We start from the raw sequence: 21,918 nt of genomic DNA on the forward strand, positions 1-21,918 counted from the left end.
GATTTCTTTAGATGGTTCATTGCAGATATTACCTGCCACAGAGCTTCTCTGCCGTCATGAAGTATTCTAGTACGTACATATATATCCAGTGTTTTATGAATTTTTCTTATAAACTTGGGCGACAGCTCTTCTACGTACTCAAGCTCAGAGATAACTGTTTCAAGCTCCTATTTCAGATATGACACTCCAGAGCCTTCGTAAAAAATTAAATCTCTCTACATGTTAGTATTTGACTTGCTCAGTTAGTGCTGGTCTATTTGCTGCCATGGAACAGATACATTTCCATCATGAGTGGACTTACGAACTATCTGTTGGAAGCAGTTTTCGGAAAAGTATTTATTGTTATTTCGCAGGATGTCTTATCACGATCAACTCTTATAAAACAGTAATTATGCTAACATACTGGTGGACGACTAGTCTCGTCCAGTAATGCCGACGATTTTTATTGTTTGAGTCCTCAGTCTTCTGCCAGATCGGATGCAGCTCACCACCAACTTCTCTCCTGCGCCAACCTATTCACCTCATAGTCGCAGTTGAAACCTAGGTACTCAATTATTTGTTGAATGTATCCGAATCTCTAACTTTCGCTACAGTTTTTACAGCTCCCTCTAGTATCATGGCAGTTATTCCGCGATGTCTGAAGAGATGTCCTATCATCCTGTCCCTTCTTCTCTTAACTGTTTTCCATGGATTCCTTTCCGTCCCGATTCTGCGGAGAACCTCCTCATTCCTCATGAGTCCACCTAACGTGCATACGCCTGCGGAACATACACTGCAATATCTGAGCCGTGCTGCGGCTCGAGTTGGTGCTGTTTGTAGGTTTCCGCCCTCTCGTGGAGGCCAGACCGTAACCTTTAGTTGCGGTTGTTCGTCTTCTTCTCGTCTTGACTGGCGCCACTCGTTTCGCAAGCGTTGCCTGTCCGCTAGTGGCAGCAGCGCCGGTTGTCGACATTTAGTAACTGTTGCCCTATCTTTGGGGCGACGTCGTGTTTTTTCGTGTTGTGTGAGTGTGGCAGTTCGGTTGGGGGCTCAGGAGGAGTGCCAGAACTCGCCAGGACCGCTGGCGACGCACATGCACTGTTCGATGGAAGGGCTGTGGTCTCGTCGTAAAACAGATACTGCAGGCTTTAAGATGAGTGCATTTCAGTTCAAGTAGAGAAATCTCCACCTCTGTGACATCTCGCGATTCTCCAGTGACTTGGCTTCGTGTTGCTGCTCGTAGTGTCGCCGAACAGCAGCGAGTGGAGTGCCTGAGGAAGGCGGATCTGATTAGCTTTCTTCGACTTCTTATAACTATTTCCTGCGTTCAGCTTGTTACAATTTGTTAAGTTCAACCAGCGGTATTTTTCCTGCCTGGTGGCCGCTAACCCCCGCCTACCACCCTCCAGTTACCTGCCCTGGGGGTTAGTGTATGTAATGGCAGTATATGTTTCCTCGCCTTGTAGCTGCTGTCCAGTCAGGCGTGTAGTTTCACAGTTTTCTTGATTGTAGGACGTTTGCGAATCTTCTACTCCGGTGGTAGTGATTCCTTTCTCGTTCTGGGCGCTCGAAGTGCAGTATTCTGGCGGCGTAGTGCAGTCCGCCAGTTCCGGCTTTGGCGTGTTGTTCCATTCTTGCATTTGGTTCATTGGACGTCAGGTAGTTTCAGCAAGCTTATCATCAGTCATTCGTTAGACTGCCACTGGTTTGAGTTACCATCTTGTGAAGTTAATGCAACTCTTGGCTGCCTATCTCATCGCTCGCGAAAGTGTTTGTTGCCCGAATTTCCCAGAGGTCGATTCCTGGAGCACTGTCTGTAACTCGTCCTTGTGTTTTATAATTGTATTATTTATTACCATATCTTCTAATGCCTACATTAAACGTTATCTATGTCCAGTTAATAGTTCCGGTCACCTTCTGGAATAAATCTATCAGTGTAAGGGTTGTGTTACAAGGTTACCATCATCTTATTTCACCCGTTTGGTGGTCAGTTGCTTGTTTATTTTATTTAACTTTTGCTTCTATTTGCTGTTTCACAGCAGGTTTCCATATTTTTTTTAATATATAATTGCCGTTCCTTGCTTGTAAGGCCTTCAGCCGCGATTGTTTAAAATGGTTCAAACGGCTCTGAGCACTATGGGACTTAACTTCTGAGGTCATCAGTCCCCTAGAACTTACAACTACTTAAACCTAACTAACCTAAAGACATCACACACATCCATGCCCGAGGGAGGATTCGAACCTGCAACCGTAGCGGTCACGCGGTTCCAGACTGTAGCGCCTAGAACCGATCGGCCACCTCGGCCGGCAGCCGTGAATGTGGTCATTTGCTTAAAAAAAAATTCGATATTTGTATTTTAGCTGTAAGCCTTAAAACCTTATTTACTGCCATTCCTGGCGTCTGATACCTTTTGCTGTTTTGGTGGCCACTTGGTTTTTAATATTTCAATACCTGTAAATTGTCACTGCAGCGAGTTCTAAAACATTCTTAATTTATTGCAAAAACAGACATAATGTCTTATGGGATAACAGCAATCAGTGATTTTATAATGTTACTTAAAACCGTCTTGATTGCAATTTTTTTATTCATATGACCGGTTTCGGTTCATTCAGAACCATCTTCAGATCTGATATTTCAGTTATAGGAGTAACCCGTCCAAATCCATGAGGTAGCATGCGAAAATTGCTGGATTTGGACGGGTTACTCCTGTAACTGAAATATCAGATCTGAAGATGGTTCTGAATGAACCGAAACCGGTCATATGAATAAAAAAATTGCAATCAAGACGGTTTTTAAGTAACATTAATTTATTGCCATTCTTGGTGTGTAAGGCCTTCAGCCGTAATCACAGTGAGTTTTTTAAATTATCTGTATCTGTATTTTATGGTTATTTCCTAAATTGTAACGCACTGAAAACACTATTATTTACACAGTTGTTTATTCCTTTATTAATAACATGTGGTACTTTTTTATTTGTTACTGAGTCCGGAATTACTGTTTTAAAAATAAATGTGTGTAACTGTGAAAGGCAACCAGTAGTAACTGATTACAGCCCCGTCCACAATCGTAACCGAGTCCTGCCTTCCCTTGGCTATGAGGTTTAAAACATTCCACGCGACGCCCTTGGCGTCGTCCTCATTACTAGTTTGGTCCCTACAACCCTATTTCCGATATTCGGTAAGAGAATAAATGAAATCTCTGGATTTCTGTGTATTAGAATAAAAAGAGCAAACGTTGTTTCCAAAAACTTCGAAAAGTTCTTGATCGCTTTACTTAAAATCTTTACACGATTATATTACATATAGTCGATAAGCCTGTTACAGAAGTGGCCTTGCGACGAATCGTATAATTATCATCATCGTCATCAAGACCAAGATAACGGGGTGCATCCAGAGGAAGCAAACACATTGAGATCATATACCGTCCCCAGTGAAATACTAAGAAAAGGCTTAAAAACAGTATTTATAAAGAAGAGACATTTAGAAATTGTAATAATTTCTCTGTGTAAGTTTCGAGGGCAAAGTTGCTCTCGAAACAAAATGATCTAAAGAAACGACAACATACGCTCTTATGTTAATGTTTTAGTCGTCTTCACTCCTTCTCTTGTCTTGGTTGCGTGTAGACGGACATCTTGCGAGTGCTGGCAAATGTAAGGACATTTGTACTATTAAGCAGATAATATATTGATTTAATATTATTGTTCACTTTTAATTTGTCAGAGGTGATCCCTATTTCATGTCCGCCTTCCTTGAATTAACCTTCATTCAAGTAATTTACAGTGCAACAATCCCAGCGGCCGATGCAGCCAACGACGCAATTACGAGGCGATATTAACTTATAAAAATTAGCGAAAGCGAAAAACTCGCCCGCTATTAACATAATATATACATTTTTCTTCACAGCCGCCCGACGCTGCAGAAAATACGTAGCTTTAGGATTCTTATTTTCAGTACAATAGCCTAGAGCCAGAGCCAGGACTCTGACTACAATGAAATGGTTAACGGAGGTAAGAAAAAATTCTCTCGCGCGTGTGTGGGCCGCAATTGTAATTAATAACTGAAGATTGTTTGCTTTAAAGTGAACTGCTGTAAGTAGGCTGTTTAGGTTTTCTTATTGGTAACGCCACATAGCGCTCTGTATGAAAAATCACTGGCTGTGCTGTGCGCAGTCTGTGGCTAGTTTGCATTGTTGTCTGCCATTGTACAGTCTTGTATAATTTTTCAAAGGGGACGTTTCACTGCTTCATTTACTGCATTTTTATATTTTCTCATTTCATCAATTAAATTCAGTATTTCTTCTGTCACCCAGGGATATCTACTAGCTCTCGTCTTTTTACCTACTTGATCCTTTGCTGCCTTCATTACTTCATCCCTGAAAGCTACCCATTCTTCTTCTACTATATTTCTTTCCCTCATTCTTGTATGGGGTGAAGCCATGCATGGAAGTGAAACATGGACGATAAATAGTTTGGAGAAGAAGAGAATAGAAGCTTTCGAAATGTGGTGCTACAGAAGAATGCTGAAGATTAGATGGGTAGATCACACAACTAACGAGGAGGTATTGAATAGGATTGGGTTTTGTGGCACAACTTGACTAGAAGAAGATATCGGCTGGTTGGACATGTTCTGAGGCATCAAGGGATCACCTATTTAGTATTGGAGAGCAGCGTGGAGGGTAAAAATCGCAAAGGGAGATTCAAATGGTTCAAATGGCTCTGAGCGCTATTGGACTTAACATGTATGGTCATCAGTCCCCCAGAACTTAGAACTTCTTAAACCTAACTAACCTAAGGACATCATACAACACCCAGTCATCACGAGGCAAAGAAAATCCCTGTCCTCGCCGGGAATGGGGCGTGGGAAGCGAGAACGGTACCACACGACCACGAGCTATGGACTCGTAGAGGGAGACCAAGAGATGAATACACTAAGCAGATTCAGAAGGATGCAGGCTGCAGTAGGTACTGGGAGATGAAGAAGCTTGCACAGGATAGAGTCGCATGGAGAGCTGCATCAAACCAGTCTCAGGACTGAAGACCACAACAACAACAAAGTGAACTGACTATCCGAGGTAATTAGTATGAGAAGTTTATTCCACTGTTCAAGTTCTATGCTCATGTTTTAAGATCCAGCGAGTCTAACGCTCATTAACGTAACAAATAACTTCCACTGAAGATTAATATTATTAAAAAAGAGAACATCACAAAAGCATTTAATTGTAAATCAAAATTGAATGAAATATCATTTTGATTAAGGCCCACCACGTAAGTCGGCAACAATCACCGTTACCAATCAATTTCTATAGAAAATAATAAATTAAATTACGACGGCCGACGGACGCGAGAATCACAAATGTACAAATTCACAGCATTAATGAGGGTGCTAACCTTCGGTATGGAATGCGTTATTACTGTTGTTCGTTTACGAAGAAATGAACGCGTTACAGCATCTAGCCAGTCATGACTTCTGGGACATTCATGTACGAATTTCGGCGCTTGTATTCATCGACTAGTACGGAGTGTTAGTAATAGAGGAAAGGTGCCTATTATGCGATAGTTCCCTAATATGAGACACCCCACCTGTGCTCATGTTAGGGATTGCACTTTGCTGGAGAGTTTCTTAAACACGTCTATTGCGTGCCAGACAACGACACAGCGAGTAGGACGCCACAGTTGAGCCGGACACAGTACGTAGAGGTTGATGCAAAATTTCTTGTGTTTGGAGTTTTTATGGCATCGGTGATAAGACGATATTTCAGCTTAAAGGTGAGTGGATATTACTGCACTATTTTATTTTTTTTATTTGTGACGATGTTAACTATAATTATTGACAATTAGGTTCATTTTCCAACGAACGTTGTTAGCAAGTGCGTGATTCTTTGTGTAATTCCTAAGGCGCTGAGTCCGGAACCGCGAGACTGCTGCGGTCGCAGGTTCGAATCCTGCCTCGGGCATGGATGTGTGTGATGTCCTTAGGTTAGTTAGGTTCTCATTCTGGAAACATCCCCCAGGCTGTGGCTAAGCCATGTCTCCGCAGTATCCTTTCTTTCAGGAGTGCTAGTTCTGCAAGTTTCGCAGAAGAGCTTCTGTAAAGTTTGGAAGGTAGGAGACGGATACTGGCAGAAGTAAAGCTGTGAGTACCGGACGTGAGTCGTGCTTCGGTAGCTCAGTTGGTAGAGCACTTGCCCGCGAAAGGCAAAGGTCCCGAGTTCGAGTCTCGGTCGGGCACACAGTTTTAATCTGCCAGGAAGTTTCATATCAGCGCACACTCCGCTGCAGAGTGAAATTCTCATTCTGGAAACATCCCCCAGGCTGTGGCTAAGCCATGTCTCCGCAGTATCCTTTCTTTCAGGAGTGCTAGTTCTGCAAGTTTCGCAGAAGAGCTTCTGTAAAGTTTGGAAGGTAGGAGACGGATACTGGCAGAAGTAAAGCTGTGAGTACCGGACGTGAGTCGTGCTTCGGTAGCTCAGTTGGTAGAGCACTTGCCCGCGAAAGGCAAAGGTCCCGAGTTCGAGTCTCGGTCGGGCACACAGTTTTAATCTGCCAGGAAGTTTCAGGTTTAAGTAGTTCTAAGTTCTAGGGGACTGATGACCACAGCAGTTAAGTCCCATAGTGCTCAGAGCCATTTTGAACCAAATACGCGACAGTGTAGCAAATTCCGATTCCTATCGCATATTGGGGGAACTCATTCTCTCACGATTTGTTACATGCAATTTACGCTATACTATCATGAGATAACAATATTTTATCATTTATTGTAATAAAATTTTGGCAACTGCGTTTATTTTAGTTCGATTAAATTATCATAAACAAGGATTACTTTGACTAGTCTTAAGATGAGAAATTGGAATGTTTTCTGGAACTTTCTTTCAAGGCGGTATTTTGCTCAGAATTTGGTCAATATTACCCCAAATTCAAAATACTCAGTTCACAGTACTTATAAAAAATAATCTAACAAATAAAATCATAGAAGTTGAAGTCCTGTATGAAGTATGTCTGATTATTGTATTTATTCTTTGTAGATGGCATTGGCACCTAAAAGGAAAACGTGGGATAAAGACGGCATGGTTTGTGCCATTACACGTGTGAGAAACGGCGAGATGGGGTACTTAAAAGCCTCAAAAGTTTTTGCTCTACCAAAACGTTGTTTGTAATCGTCTAGTGACTCGGCATCCGAAGTCCATCTTGATGACAGTGGAGATTCAGACAGCAGTGATGATGATGACGCAGAGTGTCTGTTCTGTACTGCGCGCTTTTCTGAAGACAAGCACGGGGAGAAATGAGCACAGTGCACGAAATGTTATCGCTGGGCTCATGAAGATTGCAGTGTCACAGAAGACAATTTTGTTTGCCCCGGATGTCGTAAATATAAACCTAAGTAGTGTGAAATGAGTGAAGGATAACAGAAAAAATGAACATGTAAAAACTGTATATTCCTATGTCATTATTCTGTAATAAAATAATTAAAGGAAAATATTATGACTGTCTCATATTAGGAAACCTTGATCTAATTTCTACGAAATGCCTTGTTTGTGAAGATTTAATAACTGCTCTGAAAGATTATTATTGCAAATGCGATAATTGTATGATAAAATTAAATAATGCAAGATATTATTACCTTCATAAAAAGTACAATTGCGTTTGCTTTTAGGTCTTTCAAATGGGTTTACAAAAGTATGCCTCATATTAGGCACCTTTCCTCTATCCAACGTGCAGGAAGCGGCCTCGCGTTGGGAGTGTTTCACAGACGACTGCTCGGCAGGTCCACGGCATATGGTGGGTGTGTGTAGAGTTAGGTGTCGCAAGGTTTTCGCTAACAGCGTCGTGTGTTATGTACGGCAGGGCAGGGCAGGGCGCTGCGACTCGTGCTGTGCGGGCGTTGCTTAGGCCGTTGGGCCGTCGGACCGGTGCGTCCACTTTTCCGGCTGTTGTCCCGGGGTGTCCACCCCGGCAGCCGCCGCTGCTATATAACGCCCGCACTCCGGCTACCGACACCAGTAGTTCCGCACTCACCACAACCAACAATGGCCTTCAAGGTAAGGTGGCGGCAGTCTTGCTGCAAAGACAGTCGCGAGTTATTGTACTTACCTGGCGTTTTCCATTACGATCCGTGCTCTGCTCGAAAGTACTTTCCTCATTACTTTCCCCGAGGATCGCGCCGTACGCAACCAGCCAGGTAACTATAGGCAGTAACTACTGGCATGGAGGAGCTGTTTCCCGACGGGGCACAGTATTATATTCGTTTTCAAAGAGTGAGCTGGCACAGTGTTTCAGTCACTGCATTTGTATTCGGTGAGAACCCCCGACTAGTCAGTCAGATTTCAAAGTTTCCGTGGGTACCGTAAATCATCTCATAACAGATACCAGGATGGTTACTCTGAATATACCATGGTTGATTAGCAGAGGTTCTTCTCACTCGTCGTCGCATAGGCCACAGTCTTACGACGCACGGCTTCCTGCTCCGGCGAGAGGACCCTCCAATGTGTGGTACTTGTGGCACCCAGGTGCACAACGTTTTATTGGATTGCGTTTTATTTTCTGACCAGCAGGCCGTGGCTGACTTGTCGGCGTATATGCCTTCTCTTTTAGGAATTACTCAGACGATGTGGTTAGAGTTTTAAAGTTCTGTGACTTGTCGAATGTTTTTACCAAGATTGTAGGGAGAGAGTCTTAATTTGTTCACAGGATGACTGGTTCGCCCATATTTTACGTAAATGGCCAGCCGGTGACAATTTACTGTGCATCCTTGATGCACCTTTCTCGTTTTTCTAACGTTCTATTTTCTTACACAGCATTTTGCATCTTTTCCCGCTTTCTTTGCGTGTATGCATCCATTTTACTAAATTTGTCCACATTCGTTTCTTTTAATGTGTGTCAGGGAGCTGATGACCTCGACGTTGAGTTCCCGTAAGCCTCAACAACAACACATACACACAAACACACACACAGACACACACACACACACACACACACACACACACACACTTAGCTGTGCCGTTCCTATCACGTGCTCCATCGCTATTGTCAAGTCTCGACTTTTTGTGCTAGTCTTTCTCTGTGTAACTATTACACTCAGAATGCCGTATGATGTCTCTCCCATATTGTAATCTCCGCTTGTCTCTACTATTTTCACCTTCACTGCTCCTTCATTGCAACAACCATCCACTTGCACTAAATCTCCAGAAATGTCTCAGTTTAGCTTGTGAGTCCGTAGCGTATGGTATAAGAGGCGTACTGTATTCTATGACTCGCCGTTCTTTTCCGTTCTAATTTTGCGGAGATAAAGACAATCCATTCTTGGAGATTGTTTGTGAGTCGTCGAGTGGGACTCCTTCCACCTGTTTTGCCGAAAAGCTCTCGTAATTTATGTCCCTCCTAGAAACAGCTTCAGCGCCATTGGGTTCCGTGGAAAATGCAGTTATACTTCCTGTGATTCTAAGTGATGAAGCGGGTTATTCGGGCCGGCCGTTGTGGCCGAGCGATTCTAGGCACTTCAGTCTGGAACCGCGCAACCGCTACTGTCGCAGGTTCGAATCCTGCCTCGGGCATGGACGTGTGTGACGTCCTTAGCTTAGTTAGGTTTAAGTAGTTCTAAGTTCTAGGGGAGAGATGACCTCTGATGTTAAGGCCCATAGTGCTCAGAGCCATTTGAACCATTTGGATTATTCGGAACAACGCTCAAAAAGGATATCTTTATGATGTATTTAATTGCAAAACACATTGAAGTGGTAATATCGGTGCAATTAATAATGATTAAGTGAAAACTAACAATTTCATGGTCTTACGACAGAACTAGATTGGAAGGCATCCTATAGGCGACTGGCGACTATGGCGCACAGTCTGTATCTCGCACTTACATTCGTGATATTTCGTAGCCGTTCGTACATTTTCGTTGGCTTAAAACTTATTCATTTATTTATCAACCTGATCGATTTCTGGCGCTGTAATATTGTTGTAAGAATGTACTTATGACCTGTAGGCTTCTCCTAGTATTTTTGTTGTTGTTCAGTCCAGAGACTGGTTTGATATAGCCCTCCATGCTACTCTATCCTGTGCAAGCTTCTTCATCTCCCAGTAACTACTGCAACCTACATCCTTCTGAATCTGCTTAGTGTATTCATCTCTTGGTCTCCCTCTACGATTTTTACCCTCCACCCTGCCCTCCAGTACTAGATTGGTGGTCCCTTGATGCCTCAGAACATATCCTACCAACCGATCCCTTCCTCTAGTCAAGTTGTGCCGCAAATTTCTCTTCTCCCCAATTTTATTCAATACCTCCTCATTAGTTATGTGATCTACCCATATAATCTTCAGCATTCTTCTGGAGCACCACATTTCGAAAGCTTCTATTCTCTTCTTGTCCAAACTATTTATCGTCCATGTTTCACTTCCATACATGGCTACACTCCATACAAATACTTTCAGAAACGACCTCCTGACACTTAAATCTATACTCGATGTTAACAAATTTTTGTTCTTCAGAAACGCTTTCCTTGCCATTGCCAGTCTACATTTTATATCCTCTCTACTTCGACCATCATCAGTTATTTTGCTCCCCAAATAGCAAAACTCCTTTACTACTTTAAGTGTCTCATTTCCTAATTTAATTCCCTCAGCATCACCCGACTTAATTCGACTACATTATTCTCGTTTTGCTTTTGTTGACGTTCATCTTATATCCTACTTTCAAGACACTGTCCATTCCGTTCAACTGTTTTTCCAAGTCCTTTGCTGTCCCTGACAGGATTACAGTGTCATTTGCGAACCTCAAAGTTTTCATTTCTTCTCCATGGATTTTAATACCTAGTCCGAATTTTTTTTGTGTGTGCTTTACTGCTTGCTCATCTCCTAGTATATATATAAAACTCGCTTTTTTCAATACATATCTCCTAGTACACGTGTTGAAAAAAGCTCGTTTTATTAGAAAACATTTATTAAGCAGGTTTACTTGCTTTGCGCCAGAATAAATGTGCTTTTCCTACGTAACTCACTGCTGACGTAACACGTGCTCTAATATCTAGCCGCAGCTCCTCACACGACCATCCACTGGCAATGCTATACAGTCCAAAGGCTCCTTCAGCCAGCATGGAAACTGAAATCTTATTCTCCACTGTGAGTTCTGCAGTACTGCTGGAAAATACAGAAAAAACGAGGCTTCAAAAGTAGGGATACCTTACAAGCGCCGTGTTAAGTTTTCATGAATGTCGCAGTATTTGTTCCAGTAACATTTCCACTCTTCTGGTACGGGTTTACTGTAGACATCTCTTGTTAGTAAGACCGTCTCAGTGTGGCTATCGGCAGTTTTACTCACCGGCAGTCAGTAGCACAATCACCTGTCGAGCAGCTGCCTTGCAGGCATGTTGTGGGATATACGGAACACAATCTGGTGCCGGACCAGAGTGCCTCGCATTGAACAGATCCGCTGGGAAAGCCTCAAGAGTCACAGCTTGAACATAGACTACTCTTTTGGCGTCAGTACGGTCTATTCAGCCTGGCTATTCATCCCGAATATTTCCGGAACCGTTTGAAGACATCGTATACCGTTTTCTCCCACGTGAATTATGATGTCCTCACACTAAACCGTTGGAGGCAAAATAGTCTCCGTTTTCCACTAAAATCAGTCCTCATCGTGCCCCACCACTGGGTTGGAACCGTGTACGTGTTTCCAACGCTACGTTGTCCCTTCCCATCTGCCAGCCCAGAGCTCCCTTATCACGGGCGCAGTTTCGGTACACTGCGTGTGCGCGCCCCGGTCTCCCGACTTACCTGTGCAGCAATTCGACTGTCCAGAGAGTGTTCAGCTCGACATTTTACGATGTGAGGTCCTTCTTTGTGTCATCTGAGGATACACACTGGCGATATTATCATCACCTACAATACGACCTTTTGGAGACAGGCCTTTTCCACATTTCTTCGTCAAATTTTTCCACCCGAATCTATCGTCTTTGTTTATGTCGTCAGTACCTCTTACACTGGATTATCCTCTACGTCTTATCACGACCTTATCCAACACAGAATCTCCTTTTTTCTACCTCCCATTACTGCGTCTCGCTGTATGCACAGTGTATTTCTGTTTCAATTGCATGAGAGGCGCTATCATATCCTGAACCGCTATCTCTTCTCTTGTCTATTTTAATGGTGTTTCCGCCCTTTCTTCTTGTTCCGAAAAAAAACCTGGAAATTTGTGGTAAGTTATTATGGGACCAAACTGCTGATGTCATCTATACCTAGGCTTACACGCTACTTAATCTAACTGACTTATGCTAAGGACAACACACACAGCCATGCCCGAGGGAGGACTCGAACCTTCGACGGTGGGAGCCGCTCGTGGCAAGGAGCCCTAGACCGTGTGGGTACCCCTCGCAGCTTTATGCCGAATGTGTATTCCATTGCCCGCTGAGCAGTCTGCGATTCACACTGACCGTCCACGTTCCGCATCCGTAAGTTAGAACTGGCCTTATATACTGGTTATACACTGCCATCCGGATATAGCATTCAGTTTCCCAATTGAACTCAAAATCCACTTTTATTGTCTGATTAATACTCTAAGTGTCCATCGGACTGTTGTTCCTAATTGCCCTAAATAAACAACTCTTGCTCATGTTCACTAATTTCCTAGAAGCATCATTTATTTGGTCAGCGCAATAAATCTTCAGACCGACTGTTATATTAACATCCATGTGCTCCAATAGCAAATAAAGTAATGTCAACTACGTGATGAAGGTGGTACACATAAGAACCGTTTATGTGCAATCTTTTTCTCCCCCAGTTTAACATTTGTAGACCTCTTCTGCTGCTGCAGAGAATTTGGTTAAACAAGTGTATAACTCTTTCCCATATTTTAAGCTTTCTGTTTTTATGATATAGTCGGTAAGCTGTAGCTCTAATCTACATATCCCGCAACAAACTGATGTAACTGCGTTCTATGCCTTGGGTCTCAAGTAATGCTAGCATATATTGTACGTCAGATTTAAAGCAGTTTCGGTAGTGCCCCAACGGTGTGATACAGGGGCGCTACTGTTTTCAGTATACGGGGTGATTCAGTCACCCCCTGCCTACGGCTTTGATGGAATCTGCAACTCATTCAAAAACCACGCACGAGATTTTAGTATTCTCTCGCTCGCTACGCCCAAACTGTTAGTACCACAGAAGAAATGAGCAGGACCTTTTAAAAGAAAATTCAGCGTATTTAAAATTTGTACTTGGATACTTTTAGGCTCGTGGCCACGGTTTTCGAGTTATTCAAGAAAATCGCATTTGAAGGTCACTTTGCACGAATGAACATTTTACACCTGCTGTTCAATATGGTTTCCAAATTCTTGAAAGTCTCTTTGGGTTTGCTGCTGAATCCTAAAATCAACTCGATTCGATATTTCGGCGATCCAACTGTTCGCCATCTTCAGGAGAATGCTGCTTCTGCTGATGAGCTCCGCTGAGAATTGTTTACGGGTGCTTCGGGGAGGCGGGGGGGGGGGGGGGGGGGGGAAGGGGGGAGGGTTGGGATTTTTGTCCGAATCTCCTCTCAAGGCAGTTTTCACTTCTTACACGGTTCGGGAAGGGGGTATGAAATACGTCTGTCAAGAGCATCACAGATGTGCTCTCTAGGATTAAGCTCCGATGAGTACTAGGCCATTTCATGGGTCTTCGACACGTCAACGGTCCTGTGTGGCCGGACATTGTCATTCAGAATCAGAAAGTTGGGACCTATGAACTCACAAACAGAGGGCCACAATCCACAATAATCTCCCTGATCCCGGCGGGGTCAGGGATTTTCTCTGCCTCCTGATGGCTGGGTGTTGTGTGATGTCCTTAGGTTAGTTAGGTTTAAGTAGTTCTAAGTTCTAGGGGACTGATGACCTAAGCTGTTAAGTCCCATAGTGCTCAGAGACATTTGAACCATTTGATCTCCGTCATAACGCCCGCACACACAATTACGCCCAGGCCATACCGACGAAGTTCATGAACATATTGTGGTGTGTAATGTTTTCCCCTCTCTCTCTACTCTAGCTCGTGCCTAGAATCGCTTGCCACAGTGAAGTGGCATTCGTAGGAGATTATCACTCCTAACCATTGTTACTGACCGCAATCAACATGCTCCCTACACCAACGACGATGGTGTGGTTGAAGTGGGATGCATTCAAAATGTTTCTGGCAGAGACGTGTGTACCGCCAGCGGTTTCAAGGTCAGCACCGATCTGTTCCTTTTCGCCACCACGCCTACGTATCGATCCTGTTGAGATTTGGTGGTCCATCTGAGAGCACCTTCATGCTTTCGCACAGCATTTCACCTTGAGCGGCCTTTTCTAACCGCGAGATGACATTTTTGGAAAGATCCATTAGTATGGCCACAGTAGGGACACTTTAACCGGCTTCGAGCCATCCAGTGGCTTGTCCACGATGGTAAGCACACAAATGATGTGGTGCAGACACACTGCCGTACCACACGGAATGTCATACTAATCATTCCCACGGCAACGTCCAGCAAATACCGTACTGTCGAATGAGTACAGAGCGTTCGAGCAAAGACTTCGCTGCAGTTAACACGTCCCCTCCACATTTCGTTTTATTATAAATGGTCAGGTGTTCCGCAATAATTTTCGGTAGTCCCTAAGCAAGCGCTAGTTGTTCCTTAGCTATTGCCAAGCAGCGCACAACGAAACGCTTCCATAAAAATTTCCATCTCCTATTTCACCCCCTTAGGGGCTGAATTTCTAAAAACACTGGAATACGTATTTTTTTAGCTTCTAACCGAGAAGACAAAAATAAATTTTCATAGATTTAGCTTTAAAAACGCTTTCACAATGAAATATTTTCAAAAAAATCTTTCATCCCCTATTTCATCCCCTTAGGGGTAAAATTTCCAAAAACAATGAAACACCTTTTTTTTGTAATCGAGCAGTCAAATACCATATTTCTTAAATATAATTTTTAAAATGCTTTATTAGTTGTTTAATAATGATTTATTTAAAAAAAACTTTCACACTCTTCGGGGCTGAATTTCCAAAAAATTTTGAAACACTTTCTTCTTTTTAAATTTCTGACTGAGAAACCGAATACCAATTTTCGGAGTTCTAGCTTCGAAATTGCCTTAATAGCGACACAGCTTTAAAAAATATTTCTTCACCTATTTCGCCCCCTTAAGAGTGAAATTTCGAAAAATTCCTTTTTAAACGATGTCTGCAGTATAAGATGAACACCCCCTCCAAATTATAAGTTTCTATGTTCAGTGGCTTTGGCTGGGCGATGATGACTCAGTCGGCCAGGTCATTTCCTTTTACAGTATATTGGCTGTATAAGTACTGATATTTTTATATGTTGCACCTTCATATGTACACACGTCAGGGGGTTGGTTGTTTTTCCTCTGCACCGAAAATGTATGACCTGATGGTTTTCGTTCGATCGTACTGTAACACTAAGCGGACTACAGCTTTCTGTATTGACTACCCGTTCTGCATGCACACTTTAAGATCTGACCTGCTGCCCAAAGGAAAAGCAGCATTAATGGCTCGGTGTTGCCACACGTACTTGGAGGTACAAAACAACATAAAAACATACGACTTGTAATGGCTGCAATTGTTAATCTGTATCTACATCTACATCTACATCCATATTCCGCAAACCACCTGACGGTGTGTGGCGGAGGGTACTTTGAGTACCTCTATCGGTTCTCCCTTCTATTCCAGTCTCGTATTGTTCGTGGAAAGAAAGATAGTCGGTATGCCTCTGAGTGGGCTCTAATCTCTCTGATTTTATCCTCATGATCTTTTCGCGAGGTATACGTAGGAGGGAGCAATATACTGCTAGACTCCTCGGTGAAGGTATGTTCTCGAAACATCAACAAAAGCCCGTACCGAGCTACTGAGCGTCTCTCCTGCAGAGTCTTCCACTGAAGTTTATCTATCATCTCGGTAACGCTTTCGCGATTGCTAAATGATCCTGTAACGAAGCGCGCTGCACTCCGTTGGATCTTCTCTATCTCTTCTATCAACCCTATCTGATACGGATCCCACACTGGTGAGCAATATTCAAGCAGTGGGCGCACAAGTGTACTGTAACCTACTTCCTTTGTTTTCGGATTGTTCCTTAGGATTCTTCCAATGAATCTCAGTCTGGCATCTGGTTTACCGACGATCAACTTTATATGGTCACTCCATTTTAAATCACTCCTAATGCCCACTCCCAGATAATTTATGGAATTAACTGCTTCCAGTTCCTGACCTGCTATATTGTAGCTAAATGATCAAGGATCTTTCTTTCTATGTATTCGTAGCACATTAAACTTGTCTACATTGAGATTCAATTACCATTCGCTGCACCATGCGTCAATTCGTTGCAGATCCTCCAGGTGCTTGATCAAAGCAAAGTTCACGGATTACAGAAGCTGCATGTGGATGTGTAGCGACGTAGTAACTAGAAAACACGGCGTTTCAGTGCGCCGAAGTGAGCTAATAACTGAACGCCAATATGTAGTACGGAGTGTGGACATAATGTAGGAGCCAATAACCACGAGGAAGAACAGAAATTTCAAAGAAGGGCACTCTAAGGAGGTGGTATCTAAGTCTGTGGTTCTTTGTGTTACGCACTTGATCTACTCAGATATGACGGGACGTAGTAGCACGTAATTTACGCATGAACATTGTCCAACAGCATCGGTTTGGTGGTCCAGGTGCTTTGGTGTGGGCAGGCAGAATGCTGCGTGGGCAAATACTGATGTGATACTCTTCACACCGTCCTCAGTCACCAACAGAAATATTCGCACTGTTACAGCCTGTATACAAAGAGAGGCATGTAGTCTAGAATTGCACCTCCTTGCTTATTTTATGAGGCAGAGGTCGCAGCGAGTATTGCCAACTGGGGCGACCTGAACTGTGGAGCGTTGTGGGGGGGGGGACATGGACTGATCGATGTTGGCTGACCAGGTGGCAACCCGAGAATGCCGTAAGCGATAAAGGGATTAACCGTGTACGGTGGGCGGCCACATTGATGGTAGGAGGGGGGAGGGGGGGGCAGCTGTTGCGACAACAGCGTCGCCTTCATCGTCAGCGGGGAGAGCTGTGTAGCTGCAAGAGGCCCCGCCAGCCAGCCAGCCGCTGTGTTGTAGCATGTGGAGCACCGAGGCGCGCTGTCGTAACCCCGGCCCCGCCTCTCATCCCAGGCACGCCACGCCTATTAATAGGGACACAAAATACAGTGGCGCAACGCAATGCAATGCGCGCCCTTTGCGGCTCCTGCTAGGGAACACAGTCCGCCGTTCTGTCCCCACGCGGCTGGCTATAAAGTTGTTATCCGCTCCGTCGCTGCATCCACATCTACGTCTGTACAATTACACCACAATTTCGCACTTCAGAAATTGAGAAAGCGTTCATAAACCTTCTTTCAGACTACTTCTCGGTCGTTAAACCCTCGAACAGCACGCGAGGAAAATGAAAACAAATCTTTTCGTCACAGCTTTGATTTATATTATTTTCTTCCGATGGTCTCTTTAATTCCTAGGTGGTAGTCAACAAAATATTCTGGCATATGGGAGAGAAAACTCGCGATTCAATCATATTGCCGCAACGAGAAACGTTTTCATTTAAATGATTGCCACCGCAACTCGCTTATTACACCCGTGACACGCCATATTTCGCGATCGTACGAAACCAGCGCCGGCCACTGTGGCCGAGCGGTTCTTGGCGCTTCAGTCTGGAACCGCGGCGCTTCAGTCTGGAACCGCGATGCTACTACGGTCGTAGGTTCGAATCCTGCCTCGGGCATAGATGTGTGTGATGTCCTTAGGTTAGTTAGGTTGAATTACTTCTAAGTCTAGGGGATTGATGACCGCAGATTTTAAGTCCCATAGTGCTTAGAGCCATTTGAACCATTTGAATGAAACGAGTGGCCCTTTCTTAAACCTCTAATTGGTAAAGATCCCATACTGCGAAATAGTATGCCAGCAGACGAACGTCTCTTTACTAGATTCTGCCACTCGAAAAAAAGAAATGACGTGTATTGCTAGCCAACAACGTTAAGTGAGGAAACCACGTTAAGCTTGTGAAATCTGTTCTTCGTCTATTAACAGCCAAAGCTAAGTAGTACACTTCTGTTTATCTATAAGATACTAATCAATGCCGGCCGCGGTGGTCTAGCGGTTCTAGGCGCTCAGTCCGAAACCGCTCGACTGCTACGGTCGCAGGTTCGAATCCTGCCTTGGGCATGGATGTGTGTGATGTCGTTAGGTTTAAGTAGTTCTAAGTTCTAGGGGACTGATGACCACAGATGTTAAGTCCCATAGTGCTCTGATAATTTACGTCCTAAATGCTACAATTAGATGTGAAAACCAAGTATATGATTAGGTCAGACAGCATCAAAAACACGTAACTCAAAATCTGTTTATCCTACCTCCTGTCGGATTTGTATTTTCAGAGATTTTAGGCCGACGATAGAGATGAAAGTGTCACGAACAGTAATAACTTAAAAAATGCGCTGTGTGATGGTTGTTGTTTCTTTCTAGTAAGGGCGGACCAATAAAACAAGTTTATTTTTACAATCCACGTACTGAAGTGACAACTTTTGCTATTCTACAGTGGGTGCAATTCACGTTGTGAGAGTTCATATTGTTCATTATAAGACCACTGAAGGTTAACTTAAAACAATAAAATTTCTAAGGATGGCAACATGTAATAGGTAGGAAAAACAACTAATAAGGAATCAGAGGTATTATAAAAAATTGCCCAGTTTTGATTAAGACTCGCGCACTAAGGGTTCTGTACATACTTAGTTCTGTATACAGGCAGTTCATCCATTACGGGAATCGAGGATCTCGATGATTTTTGCCTGTTAACATTGTTACTGGCAGGATATCGGTCCCAGGGATTGAAAGACTTTCGAGACTGCTTTAATTTCAAGTTTGAAATCGGATAACAAATAACAAAAATATATTTTAATGCGATATAAATACAAATTAACCATGTTCTTATTGTTTTCCTTTACGTGCACTGCGAAACCTTTCTTCTTGCCAAATTTCATCATTATATGTCCATGGGAAAATACGTTACAAGTTTTAATCAGTGAGTTTGCGAGTATTAAAATATGTGACCTAAATATTTTTTTGCTTTGACTCAGAAGCTAACGTTTGTTATACCGCCAAAGCACCATAGCCTTTTTTATTTTAATAAATGTCAACTTCATACGTCTATCCGTTTCTGAGAAAAACGTCATTAACAGACCTGCGCACAGACGACAGTCTGACGACAAACGAGAGTTTTTCTCTAGTGCTATAATTAGAAATTAACAATTTCCGGACTTATTCCTTTGCTTTTAGTGCGAAACCTTGCTGCTTGGAAAATTTCAAGATCTAGGAACGGGGAGGTACCCAGCAGATTTTGATGGTTGCGTTTGCGAATAGCAAAATAAGCGACATAAATGGCAGTATCTTTTGACTGCACTGGTTTAGAAGCTTCTATTTTTTATATTGCCGAGAGTCCGTATATGGAGACATGGTATAAATTTCCAATTAACACGTCTAACCATTCCTGAGAAAAAAGGTTTTGAACAGTCTCACAGACCGACGGACAGAGAGACAGATAACGAAGTGATGCTGTAAAAGTTCCGTTTGTACCGATTAAGGCACAGAACCCTAAAAACAAAGGCATTATATTTAATATTTTTTCAAAGGGAATTAATGATAGTATATTACATTTCAGAGCACTTGATCTGAGGTATTCTGGTTGTGTGTGGTGATAAACACTTCACAAACAGTTCTCTAGGTTTGACTCATATACCCCAACGAAAACAGCGAGAGTTTGTCCCTTTTGATTCCAACACTCCAGGAACATTACATTCTGAATGTGTTAGGCCGTGTGATGGTGAACACATGGAGTCTCGATGCACGGTTGACGATCGTCAGTTTTTGAGATGCAAGTTGACATCTCAGATCAATGATGAACGACATCAGACAGATAACTATTCCAGTGTTACAGCTCGTTGTGTATGCAGTCCTTTTTAATTGTTTTATCTTCCACTTCTCTGCCTTTTGGGACAATACTGCTTGTCCATTTCTGTGCCGCTGGTCAGAAGTAACACGTTATTCTGTCAATAAGAGAACCTGTTGAAACTTCCTGGCAGATTAACACTGTGTGCGGGACCTAGACTCGAACTCGGGACCTTTGCCTTTCGCGGGCAAGTGCTCTACCAACTGAGCTACCCAAGCACGACTCACGTCCCGTCCTCACAGCTTTACTTCCGCCAGTTTCATATCAGCGCACACTCCGCTGCAGAGTGAAAATCCCCTTGTCAAGAGTACCTGTTACTGCTTGTTTGAACATCCACTGCTTCCCAATTTATCTTCAATTCAGTAGCCCGAATAGTTCGTCTAAAAAGAAACAACTTAAGTGACTTCTAGTACAGTACTGAATTAAGAATTGTTCCCAAAAACAGGCGGCTGGCATTTTATGTCTACTCACACTGCTCAGCATTCTAATTTCGATTCGATATGGCTTTCTGAACCCCTCCACACATTCGTTGAAGTGATTCGTTCGACAATACACGACCTGTTCACTTCCCCACCTTAGTCTATGTGAACTACAACTGAAGAATCCACCACAGTTATGACAAATTCTTAACCTTACATCATGCGAATGGGAGCCATCGGTCTCTGGAAGGTTGGGGCTCTACTATGTATGGAGAATGACCTTTCATACCTCCAAATTCTCGATCGGAGTAACTTCCTATCAGTGGTTCACACATTTCACCGGTAGAGGCACGAGGTTGTGGGACCCCAGTCATTATAATTATTGTTGCGATAACAGGAGTTTATATTTCTCCAGAATATCAGTAGTGGCGGCGGTAATGTCACTCGTATGTTAGGCTATTAGTTGTTCAAACGGCGGATGTGTCATCCAGTCTCCACATGCGCGTTTCCAATGGATGTCCACAGCTCGCCGTCTTCGCCGCCGTCCTGGCCGTGGCCCGCGCCGGCTACCTGGGCGCCCCCGCTATTGCCTACGGTGCCGCCCCCGCCTACGCCGCCTACGGCGCCCACGCCGTCGCCCCCGCGGCCATCACCTCCCAGCACTCCAACATCCTGAGGAGCTACGGCAACCTGGGACAGGTGTCCACCTACTCCAAGACCGTCGACACGCCCTACTCCAGCGTCAGCAAGTCTGACATCCGCGTCACCAACAACGCCGTGTACGCCGCCCCCGCCGCCTACGCCGCCGCCCCCGTGGCCTACGCCGCCCCCGCGGCCTACGCCGCCCCCGCATACGGCTACGCCCGCGCCGCCTACGCCCCTGCCCTGGGCTACGCTCGCGCCGCCTACGCCGCCCCCGCCGTCGCAGCCCACGGTCTGCTGGGAGTGGCCTACTCCGCCGCCCCCGCCGTCGCCCATCTGACCTACAGCGGCCTGCACGCTGCCTACGCTTATTAAGCATCCATTCCATCAACATAAATCTATCATCCGTCCTTGGATACGTTCTCTATTTCTCCCCAATATTCTCGCCAATTTTTCCCATTTTCCTTCCTAGTTCTTTCTCTCATCATCTTAATATTCTCCTACGTCCTTCAGTCCGTTTTCTTTTCCTTCCCAAACTTTTCTCTTCGTTATTTCCTACACCTTCCTAGATCTGCACTGGATATACCAGTCTTACAGCGTATCAAGGACTGAAAAATGTTCTGTCATGAAAAATGTTCTGTCATTTGCACACCATTCTATCCAGCCATTAAATGCACTTGTTGTGTATTATCAACCATATGACTTCAATAAATCATTTAAAATTTAAAACACTGTTTTTTATTTGAAAGAGTGAAATTATTTTAATCGAAATGGTTGTTAAAATGAAACAGTTTATACAATTGTCGAGCACTTGTGACCAAAACCACCGCTGGATTAACAAGGTTGTTTTTCACATCAGGCATTTTAATACACTCGTGCAGAATGATTAGGACGTTTTAGACACTG

General features: G+C 43.7%; 1 protein-coding gene across 1 annotated transcript; it reads left to right on the forward strand.

The window, feature by feature from the left end:
• Window positions 1-7,914: 7,914 nt before the first annotated feature.
• Window positions 7,915-21,741, forward strand: LOC126335077 (cuticle protein 76-like). Its single transcript, XM_049997972.1, has 2 exons — window positions 7,915-8,014; window positions 20,896-21,741. The coding sequence occupies exons 1-2, from the start codon at window positions 8,003-8,005 to the stop codon at window positions 21,385-21,387; spliced, it is 504 nt and encodes a 167-aa protein (XP_049853929.1). The 5' UTR covers window positions 7,915-8,002; the 3' UTR covers window positions 21,388-21,741.
• Window positions 21,742-21,918: the final 177 nt, after the last annotated feature.

Source organism: Schistocerca gregaria, chromosome 1, assembly GCF_023897955.1.
Source record: "Schistocerca gregaria isolate iqSchGreg1 chromosome 1, iqSchGreg1.2, whole genome shotgun sequence".
In the NCBI taxonomy this organism is placed as follows: Eukaryota; Metazoa; Arthropoda; class Insecta; order Orthoptera; family Acrididae; genus Schistocerca; species Schistocerca gregaria.